Source organism: Vicugna pacos, chromosome 34 (genome assembly GCF_048564905.1).
Source record: "Vicugna pacos chromosome 34, VicPac4, whole genome shotgun sequence".
In the NCBI taxonomy this organism is placed as follows: Eukaryota; Metazoa; Chordata; class Mammalia; order Artiodactyla; family Camelidae; genus Vicugna; species Vicugna pacos.
The window spans coordinates 21,457,638-21,472,222 of NC_133020.1; the positions used below are offsets into that span (position 1 = coordinate 21,457,638).

The 14,585-nt window shown below is 64.9% G+C and overlaps 2 protein-coding genes across 2 annotated transcripts in view; one reads left to right on the top strand and one right to left on the bottom strand.

Annotated features, from left to right (window-relative positions):
- The window catches only part of CACNA2D4 (calcium voltage-gated channel auxiliary subunit alpha2delta 4), a 72,717-nt gene that overhangs the window by 15,814 nt on the left and 42,318 nt on the right, over nt 1-14,585 (bottom strand). The gene's annotated exons all lie outside the window — the stretch shown is intronic.
- On the top strand, nt 5,992-13,995 carry LRTM2 (leucine rich repeats and transmembrane domains 2). Its single transcript, XM_031670805.2, has 4 exons — nt 5,992-6,050; nt 6,455-6,595; nt 8,539-9,129; nt 11,881-13,995. Exons 2-4 carry the CDS (start codon nt 6,529-6,531, stop codon nt 12,333-12,335), a joined length of 1,113 nt encoding a protein of 370 aa, XP_031526665.1. The 5' UTR covers nt 5,992-6,050; nt 6,455-6,528; the 3' UTR covers nt 12,336-13,995.

Sequence of the window (14,585 nt, forward strand, 5' to 3'; positions counted from 1 at the left end):
CCCCTGCTCTCTGCTCCGCACACGCGCTCCCCCTCCCCGCCTTCCCCTCTCCGCGGCTCCCTCGTCCCTCCCTCTCCTCCCCAGCGTGTCATTGACCCAGCAGCCCCGTCCCCTTGGCGGAGGCGGCCGCAGGCGTTCCTCTCGCTGCCGCCGGTACGCTGCGTGCCAGGTCCTGCTCGGGGGGCAGGCGATCGGGGACGCGGTGCCACCCGCCGCGCTCTGCTCACGGAGCTGCCTGCTTTCTCCAGGAGTCCCGGGAGGGGCTCAGTGGACGGCTCAGAGCGACTGGATTCTAGGAGCTTGTTTGGATGAAGGTGAGTGCTATGCGCTCGGCGGGGGGGCGCTGGGAGCGGGGGCTCGGGGACCGGGCCCATCTTTACTGGGTTCTCCACCTGCACGGGCAACTGCTGTTGCCTCCTGCCCGGGGGCGACTGCCAGGGCCGGGGCAGAGCTCAGGACTGGACATCTGGGCAGCCACAGGACACGGCGAACTCTGCCCTCCCGGTGCTGGGGACGGGAGCTGGGATTCTGCCGAGGAAGGGCGGGGGGAGGCAGTGCCAGTGCCAGATGACAGCCCGGCGGCATGGAAACCAGTCCCTGCAGCAAGGGGAGCACCAGCCAAGAGCCCTGTGCCGCCTGCTCGCCCGGCTCGGCACAGACAGCCCCGGGACCTCGGGTGCTGGTGACAGGCTGGCACAGAGGACCCGGCGGGATGGGGGTGGCAGGCTGGAGGACTGGCGTCTGAGGCGCGGGCACGGCCCTTGGGGTGCTGACCTCGCTACAGGACACCCTCAGCTTGGGGTAATGGCCTTCAGGAGGCTGTCCTTGGACAGGGGTGCAGAGAAGCCCTCCCCAGCTGGACCCGAGTCCCTCTGGCCGGGATGGAGCCTCTGGGAGGGGCGTGGCTGGGAGCGGACCAGGGCGAGGCGGCGCGCAGCCCTTCCTGCCGCCCTTCCCTGAGGCCCCCGGCCCGCCCAGGCCCGGTGGGGGTGGGGAGCCAGGCCAGGGCTGGGGGTCCCCCAGCTGCACACCCCCTCTCCCTACAGAGGGGTCAGGAAGCCTTGGGGTGGTGCACTTAGCTTAGGGGTGGGTGGTATACAGCGGCCGTGCTGGCTCGGCCCCCCAGGCTGGAGCAGGACACCGCAGGACCCAGGTGGTCTGACCGGGAGTCTGGACCTCCCTGCTCGCTCCCAGGGAGCCCTCTGTCCTCTCCCTGAGCTGCGCTGTGCGCTGTCCGCTGTCTGGGGTGGGTGGTGGGACGCTGCACCTGGCTGTCAGGGTGCGTTGGGCATCGCCTGGTCTGATTCAGATTGACACCCGGCAGCTTAGGTAACTCCATGGGCTTGGGGGGGGGCAGGCGGAGCACGTGGAGATGGCGGGGGAGCCAGCCGGGAGGGAAACCCGCAGCCGCATCCCCCTCCCCACCGGCACAGGCTCCACTCTGCCAAGAGAGGGAGACCAGGGAAGCCAGCCGGGGGTGGCAGAAGGCGGGGGTGGGAGTGGGGGGGAGGTTTCTTGAGCGACAGATCTGGTTCCTTTGGGGTTTGTCTGGAAGCAGCATCTGGGGCCAGGATGAGCAAGCCCTGCCCGCACTTCAGGCCCCGACGCCGAGAGGCCCGGGGAGGGGTCGCAGGGGTGCCTGGGCTGCCCCGGGGTGGGGAGGGGAGGGAGGAGTTCGGGCCCAGGCCTCTCTGCACCCCTCCTGGGGCCTCCAGGGGCTCTTCTGTCCTGCCTCCCAGGGGTCTGACTGGCATCGGGAGCATCTGACAAGGAAACCAGGCTGCAGGAAGCCAGGGACGAGGATGGGGCATGCGTTTAAAACTGAACCAGGAGGTTCGCCTGCTCCAAGTACAAATACAGAGCTTTAAAAGCCTGCTCTGTGCTGCCTGGGCAGCGTGCTGTGGGGGCGTCAGCGGAGAAGAGATGGGAGGCCAGGGTCGGGCAGCAGGTGGAGGAAGCAGCCAGGACCCACTCCAGCCCCACCTGCCCCCCTGCCCCGTCCCCCGACCCAGGGCTCAGCGGTACCTCTGGGCCCTGCTGGGGTGGAGGGAAGACAGCGCCCCTGAAGTCCCAGGCAGTGGCTCCACCCCAGCCCTGCCTCTCACCAGCCGGAGACCTTCCCCTCTCTGCAGAGTGAAGGGGTGCTGGCCTTGTCCTGGGTCAGGGACCCTTGACCAGCAGGAGATTCCAGGGGAGGGTGCACGCAGCCGGCCAGCGCCCTGTCCCAGGAGTCAGGAGCCCCAGGTCAAGGCGCAGGGGACGTTAATGGCTGAGGCTCAGACACCGACTTGGAGGGGTGGACATGACAGCAGTACCAGAGGATGGGCAGGGACAACAGGCCCTTGTGGCTTTGCTGCAGGTTTCTGGCTGGAAACTGAGCCAAGCCTGCTTGGAGGAGGAGTTGTGGGGGAGAAGCATGCAGAGGTCAGGGCCCCCACCCTAACCTGGGCCTCTGCAGGGCCAGGCCAGGCGCTCAGCAGGAAGCAGCCCCCACCCCCGAGTCTCCAGGGTGCTGCACCCCCACTCACACTGGCAGGAGCTCGTGGGCGCTTCTGCTCCCACCGCTGCCTCCCAAGCCCCTGGCTTCCCTGGTGCTCCCAGCCCACCTCCTCCCCTCAGCACACAAACCCCCTCCCTACACCCCGGGGAGACCCCCGACTGCATCTGTGACATCACTGGAGAGGGTGGCGGCTTGGATGGGGCCTGGCCTGTCGGTGGGAGGGACGAGCTGCAGTGAGAAAGTGGACCAGGAAACGCTGGGGGCCTGCAAAGCACTGGACGGACGGATGGACGGACAGTCGGAAGGGTGCAGCCCCCACCCCCCTGCACAGGAGCCTCTACATGTGAGCAAGACCGGGCAGGGTGCGCCTAGAGGCCTGTAAGTGCAGCTGAGTTAGTCACCAGGCCACTCAGGCCCAAGGCTGCACTCTGCCCTTGCCTGACATGAGGCAAGTTAATGAATTTCCCAAGCCTCAGTTTCCCCATCTGCAAAATGGTGTTAATAGCACTTGTGACCCAGGAGAGGCCTTAGGGAGACTGAAAACCATAGGCAGACACAGGTGTTCGTGGCTACGGTAACGGTTTCTCCCCAGAGTCTTCTTGCAGGAGGTGATGTGGTCAGCATCCGCCCCTACCCACGCCGCCCAGGGCTCCACCACTCCCTGGCTTGGCCTCTCGGGAGGTGCCAGGGTCTACGGGAGAGAAGTGGCCCAGCCAGGGCTTCTCCAACTTGACTGTGGACATGAACGGCCTGGGATCTTGTAAGAAGCAGAGTCGCGTCCAGTCGGCCAGGCCTGGGTGCAGGAACTTCCTAGGTGGGCTGGAGCACGGCGCCCACCCGTCTGTCCTGGGGGGCACCCAGCTCCCTTTAGTTCCACAGCCTCCTGACCCAACTCAGCCCAGCAGTGGAGGCTGGGGACCCACTGGGTCTGTCCTTCTGTGTCCCTGCCCCCCGGGAACACGACAGGAGTGCCCTCAAGGCTGTGGGGCCTAGAGACCGCAGACCCCCCACCTCAACTCTTTTCTGTCCCCCATTCTCCACCCTCAGTGGGGACTTCCCTCCCAGACGGTGTTAATTTATTCCAGCGCCTGCCAGCAGCTGCTCTCCTGGCCTCCTAATGTAGGTCACCCTTCTCCCAGTGAGGCTCGATGCTTCTGGGGGCAGGAAGGGGTCTTTGGGTCGGAGGTGGGCTGGGAGGCAGAGGGCCCAGGAGCTAGGACGTGCTGGGCCCCGTATCCCCCAAGGGGCACTTCCGTGGTGACCAGAGAGCACAGACCTGGGGGGCCTTGTTTTCATCATGTTTCTCCAGAGACCCCAGGGCTACCCCCTCCAGATGATGCCTCTGGGCCTGGCTGGTTTTGTGCAGGTGACATCATTTGAGGCTGGGGGTGGGGTGCCAGGACCCACACTCAAGGCCACCTCCTCCACAGACTGATGCTCACTCTGGGGGTGACACTGAGGACAGGGGAAGGTTGGGGGGCAGGAAGGGGAGCCCACGCAGAGGTGGGGAGAGCTCGGGTGGAAAAGGGGCTGGCAGAGAGGCCTGGGCTGCATGTGCAGCCCCAAGCAGGTCTGAGTGTGGAAAGGGTCCTGGGTCAGGGGTGGCCCCCGAGGGGCTTCTCTAGACCCCGCTTCTGGACTGGAGGTGTCCCCGTGCACCGTCTGCTGGGGCCTCTCAGGAACTGCCTGAGTGGCGGCATCTAAGGAGCGCTGGAGGGCTGCCAGCGTGTGTGTGCGCACGCATGCGCGCATGCGTGTGCACCAGCACGTGCCTGGCTGCACAGCTCCCTGAGGTGGGGGGGGTGTCTGCACCACGTGCTATGTCGGGAGCCAGTGTGTGCATCCTGCTCGGCGCACATATGTGTCCCCCCCGGGGGACACTGCTGGGGGATAGTCACCAGGGAGTGGGTCACGTCCCTGCCCGGTCGTGTGGCCCCGGCAGCTGGTCTCCATCTCTGAGCCTTGGGGGCTGCAGACTGGCCTGGTGCCGGGTGGGTGCTGTGAGCCCCTGACACGCGGGTCCCTGCTGAAGGGAGGGTTGAGGGCATGGAGGGTGGACGCTGTCCTGGGGATGGGGGTCTCTGAAGCTGTGTGTGAGCACCCCATGATCAGGAACAGAGACAGACCGAGGTGTGAGGCTGGGCTAGGAGAGAGGCTCCCAGTCACGCTGCAGCCTGCTGCCCCTCCCTGCAGAGGACGGGCACTGCCATCTCCTTGCGTCTCCCTGGGGCTCAAGCCCAGGCTTGGAGCAGTGACCTAGACTGTCTTCCAAGGTGGCGTCCTGAATTCGGCAACTGTTACTCTTCCCTGATTAGACTGATCTCACGGAGGACAGGGTGTCACGGTCATCACTTGTAGAGACTGACCAGGACACTGAGGCCCAGAGCTTTCACGGCATTTGTGAAGGTTGCACAGGCAGGGGCAGCCGGCGGGGATTCGAGCCCAGAGCCCACCCCGACCTGGGCGTCTCAGCCAGGAGGCTGCGGGGGCCTTACCCTGGGGGCAGGTAGAGAAGGCCCCTGGGCTGCTCTGGGCGGCTCCTCCGCCCCTAAAAGCGTGTGGAACTGGGTGCTCCCCTCACCTACCCGCTGTGGCCAGTACAACTCGCTCTGCAGCCCCCTCAAGGCTCTGAGCCTCCCCAAAGGGGCAGGGGTGAAGCCCAGAGCAACAGACAGCCCCTCCCCGGCGCGCCCCCCAGCGGAGCCCCTCCCTAACCGCCCCCACCCTGAGCAGGCAGCCTTGCTCGCACAGCTGAGGGCCCGCAGGGTGGCTGCAGCCCTGGGAGGCAGCAGCAGCTGTAAGCAGGGGCGGGGGCGTGGAGGCGGGAGACAGGAGAGGCCCCTCCATGCCCGAGGGAAACCCTGCTGGATGCTGAGAGTCCAGGCTGAGCTCGGAGCCCCCAGCAGCTCCTCCCACCTCCTCAGCATCCGCTCTGCTCTGCCATTGGCTCCTGGGCTCCCAGAATTAAACCGGCTGTGGGAGGGGGAGCGGGGAGGGGGCTGGCTGCAACCAGGAGATGCCAGGGACCAATGTGGCAGCTAAGGAAGGGAGGCTGCTGTGCCCTTAGAAGCAGGAGGGGCCACCATGGCTGCCCCTCCATCCCACTCTGTCCTTTCCCCACTGGGCCCTGGGCCAGTGGCAGGGCAGCCCGCGGTCCCCATTCCCACCCCTGTGATGGGGCCCTTGGCCATCAGGGGAGGACTTGTGCCACTGGGCTGGGGGGCAGGTCACCTGAGAAGGGGGAGCTCCCCTGTCCCCGCAGGGAGAGGAACCGCCTTGTGCACCCCGACCTCCCCAGTCCTGCCCTGCGTCCTCATGCTCTGCTCTGCCCCCCTCCCTCATGCCATGGGCAGACTCTGCAGGCTCCCCTGAGCTGATGCGGTTCACAGATCTGCAGGTGGAAGACGGAGCTCGACTGCTCACCTCCCAGGGAACCGTGGTGGGGACGCAGGGGGCCGCCCGGAGGCCAGAGCAGGACCTGGGCCTCACCTGCCCCCCGACGGCTGCCCCCATGCACGGCCTGGTCTCTGACTCCTCCTCGGGGGCCATGGTAAGGGAACAGTGGGCTGGGAGCCTGCAGAGATGGCCCTCAATTTCCGCACCTGGGACGTGGGGGAAGACCAGACACACTTAAGAGATGGACCAGGGAGACAAGAAGAGGCAGAGAAAGGCTGGGGGGGACAGTGACTGCATTGCCCAGCCCAGAGCTCAGTGCCCTGTCCTGCCTGAGGGCTCCTGGGATGCCCGCTTACCTCCATGCATCCCCAGTCACTGAGGGACACCGCGGGTCCCTGGCTTCTCGGCCCCCTCCTCCCCTTCTCCCCGCACCCAGGGAATCATAGCTGAGAAGAACCGGAGAGGGCTGTAAAGAGACACCAGGCCCCCGCCCTGAGCCTGAGCTGGACTGGGCCTTGGACGCCTGCTTCTGCTCAGCTGTCTCTCCCTCTCTCCCAGGACTGACCCATCGGTCCGAGGGGCTCCTGTCCCCAGAGGTGCGGGGCCTGCGAGCCTGCGAGCCTGCAGCCACCATGCTGGCCCCGGGCAGCGGCCCTGAGCGGAGGACCCGGCTCGCCCTGCAGTGGAGGCAGATCTCCTGTGAGTGCGGCGGGTTGGGCGGCGGGGCAAGCGGGGGTGATGCTCCTGGTGTCCATGGCCTGGTTCTGGGAAGCAGGGCTGAGCCCCAGCAGTCCTGCAGGTGGTACCTGGGGAAGGGGCAGGCCGGGAGCCAGAGGCCCCACAGGCAGCTCTGTGTCCCCAGGTAGGTCTGCTCCTGCCCTGCAGCCCCAGCACGTCCTGCCCCTCATGGATCAGTCTCCCCCACTCTGAGACAGAGGGACCGCGTGGGCTTGGGGACGCAGTGCTGGAAGGGACCCCAGGGACCGATCGGGTCCAACCCCTCCCCATGCACATGGGGAGACAGAGGATGTCCACTTCCTGCAAGTCGTCTGGGTGAAGGGAGCCCCGAGATGTCTCACAAAATACAAAGTGGAGGGGCCAAGGTCTGCCTGGGGCCACATGATGAGAGGGAGGGACACTCCCGAGGGACGTTCCTCCACCTGACCTCTCCCCTAGCCTGGTCGGCTGCCTGAATTATTCACCGTGTGGAGCAGCTGGTCCCCGGCCACCTGGCTCCCCTTTCAACCTGCCCCTAGCATCACTGAAAGCCTCACAGAACAGTTATGCTTTCTTGTCACCAGAGCGTTTACGCCAACCCGCGATCCTCGGGGGAAGTGAGGGGACAGTGGCCTCTAGTTACCTCAATCCTTTTGATAGGGAGGCTGAATGGGTTGAATGTCTTTCTGGGGAAAGTGAGGTCTGAAGAATGTTGACTTGTGAATGGCGCGGGGGTCGCAGGGCAGAGGTTGTGCAAGCAGGTTGACCTGGCCCAGACAGCTTAGGGGGTAAGAGGGTCAGCGGTCCAGCAGGTGACCCCAGGTGGCCGGAAGCCGGAAGGGCCTCCAGTTGGCATCCACAGCCACCCCTGTGCTCATTTCCCCTTGAGAACAAAGGAGCTCAGGTGTCAGCCTTGCGGGGTGCCTCTCAGGTGTCACCAGTCCTCCAGGAAGGGGACGCGGTCCCAGCTGTTCCTCCAGGCCCTGTCCTTTGGGAACCAGACACCAGACCCCATGCCGGACAGACCCAGGGCTGTCCCTTCCAGGCACCTGCCCCTCTGGGTGGAGCCAAGTGGCCCGAGCTTCCTCTGGGATGGGTGGGCTCCTCCCTCCCCTTCCACAGTGACACCAGGACAGCCACGGGCGCTCTGTGGTCTCTGAGAAGGGGTGGACCACGAGGCGAGCTCCTCTGCGGGGACTGCTCTCTGAGCGCCTCCTCGCTCGCCCACTGCAGCCCCAGGCTTGCTCCTCAGAGGGGTCCCATGGGACAAAACAGGCCAGTCCTGCAGGAAGTGGGAACGGGAGCCCAGTCCAAGGGGCAGGGCAGGTTCAGAGTGAGAACAGATATGGGGCTTGTCCCCAGCCACGACTCGTGTGGCTTGTGTCTCCGTGTTCTCCACGTGGAAGCGGAGCTGGGCACCTCCGGCACCTCCCCCTCGCCATTTCCACAGCGGTCTCTTGGGTGAGGCGTGGGTGGGCCTCGCCTCCCACCTCACCCTGAGTTGTGGTGGGTGGGACTGGGAGGCTGTAAGGTCGGGGTTGTGTGCCCTTTTGGCCAGCCGCACGGCCCTGTCCCACGCCCGGCCATCAGCCCAGGGCAGCTCCAGGTGGGGGAGCAGTGGGGAGGGAAGCAGAGCCATTTTCTCTGGAAAGGACTCCACCCCGTGGCAGCGACCCCGGGAGCCGAATGTTGGGAGGCTCCTCTGACAGCCCCAGACACGGTTGTGTACATTGGTGGTGGCCGGGGAGATCTGCTGCTCACGTGGCAGAGCCGCAGGGCAGCCAGTTATGTTCCCGCGTGGCCGGGAAGCACTTGTGCGTCGGGTGGCTTAGCTGGAGGCCGCCATGATGTGACCCAGCCAGCAGGGGCGGCTGCAGGACGCGTGACCCCACGGTGGCTTTCCTTCCCCCACCTGTCCCCTTTAGGGCTCACCTGCTGGGCTGCCCTGTGCGCGGCGGAGGCCCTCCCCGCCTGCCCTTTCTCCTGCACCTGCGACGGCCGCAGCCTGGAGGTGGACTGCAGCGGCCTGGGCCTCACCACCGTGCCCCCAGACGTGCCCGCCGCCACCCGGACCCTCCTGCTCCTGAACAACAGGCTGAGCTCCCTGCCCAGCTGGGCCTTCGCCAACCTGTCCAGCCTGCAGCGGCTGGACCTATCCAACAACTTCCTGGACCAGCTGCCGCGCTCGGTGTTCGGGGACCTGGCGAACCTGACGGAGTTGCAGCTGCGCAACAACAGCATCCGGGCGCTGGACCGGGACCTGCTGCAGCACTCGCCGCGGCTGCGCCACCTCGACCTGTCCATCAACGGCCTGGCCCAGCTGCCCCCCGGCCTCTTCGACGGGCTCCCGGCCCTGCGCTCCCTATCGCTGCGCGCCAACCGCCTGCAGAGCCTGGACCGGCTGACCTTCGAGCCCCTGGCCAGCCTGCAGCTGCTGCAGGTGGGGGACAACCCCTGGGAGTGTGACTGCAACTTGAGGGACTTCAAGCACTGGCTGGAGTGGTTCTCCTACCGAGGTGAGCACGGCCAGCCGGCCCTGCCGGGGAGGGGCAGGAGGGCCGCCCCGCCCAGCAGGGGGAAGAGCGGGAGGATCGCCCCGCCCAGCAGGGGAGGGGCGGGAGGTCACCCCGCCCAGCAGGGGGAAGAGCGGGAGGATCGCCCCGCCCAGCAGGGGAGGGGCGGGAGGTCGCCCCGCCCAACAGGGGAGGAGCAGGTCACCCCGCCCATCAGGGGGAGGGGCAGGAGGGTCGCCCCGCCCAGCAGGGGAGGGGCGGGAGGTCACCCCGCCCAGCAGGGGAGGAGCGGGAGGTCGCCCCGCCCAGCAGGGGAGGGGCGGGGAGTCGCCCCGCCCAGCAGGGTCCTGGGGCTGCCAGGACTCAGGGCCGGCTGGGGAAGGTGGCCCTACCTCTCCACCAGCCTCTCCACCTGAGCTGGAGCCTCGGGCAAAGGGGCTGGTGATCCTCTCCCTCCTCCTCCCGCTGCCCGCTTCCTTCCTGGCCCCTACGCTCCCAGCCTCCCTTCTCCTCAGACTCCCTCCAGGTAACTCCATCTCGCTGTCGTAGGTCTCATGATGGACCTGAACACACAGTGACCACACAGAAACGAACTTTCCTCCACCTCTGGGCTTCCCTGGCACTGGAGGAGGAGCAATAAGACCACCCCTGCCCTCTGAATAACGTAGCCCCCAACATACCCAGTCTCGGGCGGTGGGGGACAGAATTGAAATCCACAGGTGAAACCAGATTTTGATGATCTCAATTCCTTCTGCCAAGAAGCATTGTTATCAAAGCTTTTACTGAGAAGCCAAATGCCTGTGGCTTCCATTTCTTTCCCTTCCTCCTTTCATTAACCCGGGAGAGTCCTAAGATGACCCCTGAAATGATTCCGTGAAACGGACAAGGAGGGCAAGGAGTGAGCCCATGGGGCAAAAGCACCACATCTGGCTTGGCCTCGTGGCTCTGCCACTTACTAGCTGTGTGATCTTGAGAAGTCAATCAGCCTCTCTGTGGCTGTGCCCTCATCTGTGAAATGGGGCGAAAAAGAGTATCTCAGAGAATTATCATGCAGATAAGTTGGTTATGCACGGCAAGTGTCCGGAAAGGTACTCAGCATGAAGTCAGCCCCCGGTAAAACCGACATGCACGCTTGCTTGCGGGCTGTCCTCATGACACCAACCGGGCTTAATTAGACATCATTTGGTGCCCAGCCCCAAGCAGGCATTCCCTGAGTATTTGCTGAACGAATGGATCGATGTGAAAAGGACGCCAGTGCTCTCAGCAGAGCCCCCAGCTTCTTCAGCTTCGTGTGGTTTCCCATCTAATTACTTGCAGGACAGTCTCATGTGTGAGTTAATGGAAAACACTTTACAAACGAGCAGGCGCTGGGAAGCGCTGTAAAGCGCTCGTCTCCGTGGTGAGTGCGCATTTCTGTGAGTGAGGAGGCGATGGTGAGTGCAGGTGTAGCTCCCAGGCCACAGCCCCCTCTGCACAGCACAGCCTGGGTGAACCCTCAGAGCAGCTGCCTGAGGGGCCACTCGCATGGCCAAGAAGTTAAATGAGTCAGGTAGTTTGCACAAGGCGATGCAGTCGGGAGCCACCGCAGGTTTTGGGAGCAGGAAGGTAAGGGCCCTTCCCATCTCGGCACCCAGCTCCGGCAGGTACAGGGGCCCTACACACACTTCACCGGCATAAGCCGTGCGGCAGGCAGTGGGCGACACAGGGTCCTGGAGGGCCAGGCCCGTGTGTCATCCGCAGGGGACGTCCTTGGCCTTCCACGTGGTCACAGGGACTAAGGGGCATGGAGGGGAGTGTAAGTTTTAGGAAGTTTTCACTAGCAGAGTTATTTTCAACGCACTCCTTGGAGAAGAACAAACCAAAACCAAAACCCAAGGCTGTTTTCCCCAACACCCAGGAAAGATTGATGTCCTTTGTGTGAGGAGCTGCGGCAGCCGGGCTGGGAGCAGCGCAGGCAGTGACAAGTGGCAGGAGCCGTCCCTTCAGCGGGGGGCTGGCGCCTGCTGCTGGAAGAGGCCAGAATTGTGACCTCCAGGGGGTCTGGGCAGCTCTTCTCCCCCCCACCTGTGCTCGCTCTGCACCTGCCCCACCAGGTGGTGTCCGGCTTGGCCTGGAGGTGAGCCTGTGCTGTTGGCACTGGCCCCTCCTCCACCCGTGGGGGTCTTCACCTTCCCTCCAAAGAGGCCTCTGCCCTCCAGGTGCTGGGGAGGGGTGTCCGCTGATGGGGTCCGGCCCTGCTCTTAAAGAGGCAGCTACTCTCTGTCCTCCGAGGAGGCACCTTAGGCAACCAAAGGTCCTGCGTGGAGGAGCAGAGGCCCTGACTTCTGTCCTCTGTGTGAGCGGGAAGAGCTCAGGGGGTCAGGACACTGTGCTGTCACAGCAGGGTCAGCAGGAATTTGGGGCAAGGAGCACCGGGCACTGCGGGCCGGGTAGGGCACCTGGGGCTTTTGACTCTGGGGAACAGGTGAGACAGAATTGTTTGTGCTGCTCTGTAAAGTGGAAACAGGGACACTGTCCACCCTATGCAACGTCCGCACGGGGTAATGACCTGATGTGCGTCCCTCCTTTCCGCGGCCCTTGCCCTGATAACTGCTAGTCTCCCCTCCCTTCCCCTCCCGTGGACGCGACTCCAGGACTGACGGCGCTGCCGACGGAAACTAGCCCTTCTGGGCCCTCCGGTCAGGACCTGGCCTTGGGGAGGGAGTGCTGGTTCCCGATACCTGGCCAGCCCCCTTTACTCTCTCCCGGATGCAGGGGGGCGCCTGGACCAGCTGGCCTGCACCCTGCCCAAGGAGCTGCGGGGGAGGGACATGCGCGTGGTCCCCGTGGAGATGTTCGACTACTGCTCCCAGCTGGAGGACCAGAGCAGCTCGGCCGGGCTGGACGTCCCGGGGCCGCCCTGCACCAAGGCCAGCCCAGAGCCTGCCAAGCCCAAGCCGGGCCCTGAGCCCGAGCCGGAGCCCAGCACCGCCTGCCCACAGAAGCAGAGGCCGCGGCCGGTGAGCGTGCGGCGGGCGGTTGGCACAGTGATCATTGCGGGGGTGGTCTGCGGCATCGTCTGCATCATGATGGTAGTGGCCGCCGCCTACGGCTGCATCTATGCCTCCCTCATGGCCAAGTACCACCGGGAGCTCAAGAAGCGCCAGCCCCTGATGGGCGACCCGGAGGGCGAGCACGAGGACCAGAAGCAGGTGTCCTCTGTGGCCTGAGCGCCCTGGCAGGAGGGGCAGGGGAGCAGGCCAGCCCTCCCTCCGCCTCCCTCCCTTTCCGCTTTCCTCCCAGCCTGCTGGCACACGGGCCACGCCTGTCTCCGTGACCTCCCGAGTCTTTGGGAGCCACCACTGGGCTCACACCCCTCTCGGGGCCACCGAAGCACTGGACCACAGGGCAGAAAGGATGTGTGTGTGAGCAGAGGCTCCTGGACCCAGCGCCCCCATGCCCCTCTGGCCCCGGGTGTGATCACGCCTGGACGCTCTGACCTGTGGCCCTACCCACCCTGTCTGCATTTAGGGGGTGGGGATGGAGTGGCGTGGAGGTTGGGCCACTTCTGTAACTCTCTCCTAAGAAAGACGTTGGGTCCAGCCTCCATCTGCTGGTACTCACGTGCAGTCAGACCAGCCCTGCCATCTGGACCCAGCACTTGGAAACACTCCCTCGCCAAAGCCGTCTGTCCGGATCCCCGACCACATGGCTCCGGGACCACTGATCACCCTCACACAAACTCAGCTCACCACACACACAACCACAAGGGGACAGAGGTCTGGGGCCTCATGGAGCAGAGCCAGGCACCCCCTGGGTCTCTGTCCAGCCCTCAGACCACACAGCCTCCTGCTGGCTTGTGAATCTTCTCCAGCCAACGGGGAGGAGCCCGAACCCACAGCACAAGAATTCCTTTCAGAGCCTCTCAAGAGGCCCCGGGGTGCCGCTGGAGGAGGCTGCCGTCACCATGGTAACCCGCTCACACGTCTCCTGCTTGGATTTCCAGGGACACTGGCCCAGGGGCCTCGAGGCTGCAGTGTATGTGGACAGCAGCCTCCCAAGGGCCCACCACATACCACGCCTGTAGCCTGCAGCCCCAGAACCGCCCCCTACTCCAACCCCACATCCCTGAGCCTGCGACCTCGTGCAGGGACTGGGTCGTGCTCTGTGACTGGTGGCACCCTAGCGGAAGCTCACTGCCTGCCGACCTGTCCCAAGCGGGCCCCGGGAGCAGGGGAAGGACCTCGACTTCTGCTCAGACGCATCAGTAACTGGGTCCCTTTCTCAGCGCTTTGTCAGCTCAGCCTGGCTTCCCAGAATCCTTCGTGACACCTGGACTGGAGCCCAAACCAGAGCATAGGCCGGGGGCCCATCTGCCCTTTACCTGCAACCCACACTAAAGGGGCAGAGATACGTGCTTGCAGGGCTAGGGGGCGGGTGAGCTATGCAGTGGGGGGCGGTCACTAGTGTCCTTTCCTAGCTCTGCCCCTTCTGGTGAGTGTGACCTCGAGTGAGCCCTGGGCTCCCTCTGCAGGGGACACCTGCCAGGGACACAGATTTCCCCCTGGCTGACAGAGGGTCGGGGGCATCAGGCTGGTTTCTGGCTCTGGGACGGAGGTCTTGAGGTGGCGGCCAGGGGGAGGCCACCAGAACACGCGTCTGAGGCAGGACAGGGAGGGGGAGCTGGGCACAGGCTGCCCACCAGGCTGGCCCATAGTCCCCCTTCTCTTGGGGCACTGGCTGACACCAGATCTGGGTATTGTCTGAAGGGAGCTGGGGAAGGCTGGGCATTGTCAACGGTGGTGTCTCCAGCCTGAGACAGAGATTTTTAAAGGCAAAACTATATTTCTGGCTTGTTGTTTCAGAAGACCAATAAAGACTGTATTTTCCTATGTGCATCCTGCTTTCCTTGGGGGGCGGCCAGTGGGGGCCGAAGGCTGGTTGGGAGGGCTCTGCGGCTGAGCACAGAGCTGGCCGCGGGCAGAGGAGGGAGGTGGGAGGCCCCTTCCTGCTCCCTGCCCCGCGGCCAGAGGGGCGCCCTGCAGTGGCGGCGTGGAGGGCTTGCCTTTGCCCGGTGACCCTGGCCTGATGGGAGGCCAGCGGGCTCCCTGAGCACAGTGGAGGCGACTAGGTCTCACCTGCCTCAGGGAGGCCGCCGGGGTTGGCAGACGTGCAGGAGGGACCCGCTTAACGCTTTGCACTTTCCAGACGGACTCTAGGGACAGGCCCACAGCACTCTGGGTTCATAAATATGACCCCTCCTAAGGGGTGCAGAATCAGAATTACAGACCCAAGGTCTGGGGATGGAGGCCAGGAGAGGAGGTGACCGAGAGGGCAAGGGCTCTGGGCTGCTTGTCCACCTGACACCCAAGTGACCCTCCTTGCCAGACCGGCGTCTGGCTGACCCGGTCTGGCTACGTGGGTCATGTCTTCAGAGACCAAGACGGAACTCTCTCCTGCCCAGGAGCCCTGCTTTGGTG

Coding starts and splice junctions, on each gene's coding strand:
- LRTM2 (XM_031670805.2), top strand. CDS start 6,529: ATGCTGGCCCCGGGCAGCGGCCCTGAGCGGAGGACCCGGCTCGCCCTG. Junction 6,596..8,538: donor GCAGTGGAGGCAGATCTCCT/GTGAGTGCGGCG, acceptor TGTCCCCTTTAG/GGCTCACCTGCTGGGCTGCC. Junction 9,130..11,880: donor GGAGTGGTTCTCCTACCGAG/GTGAGCACGGCC, acceptor TCCCGGATGCAG/GGGGGCGCCTGGACCAGCTG.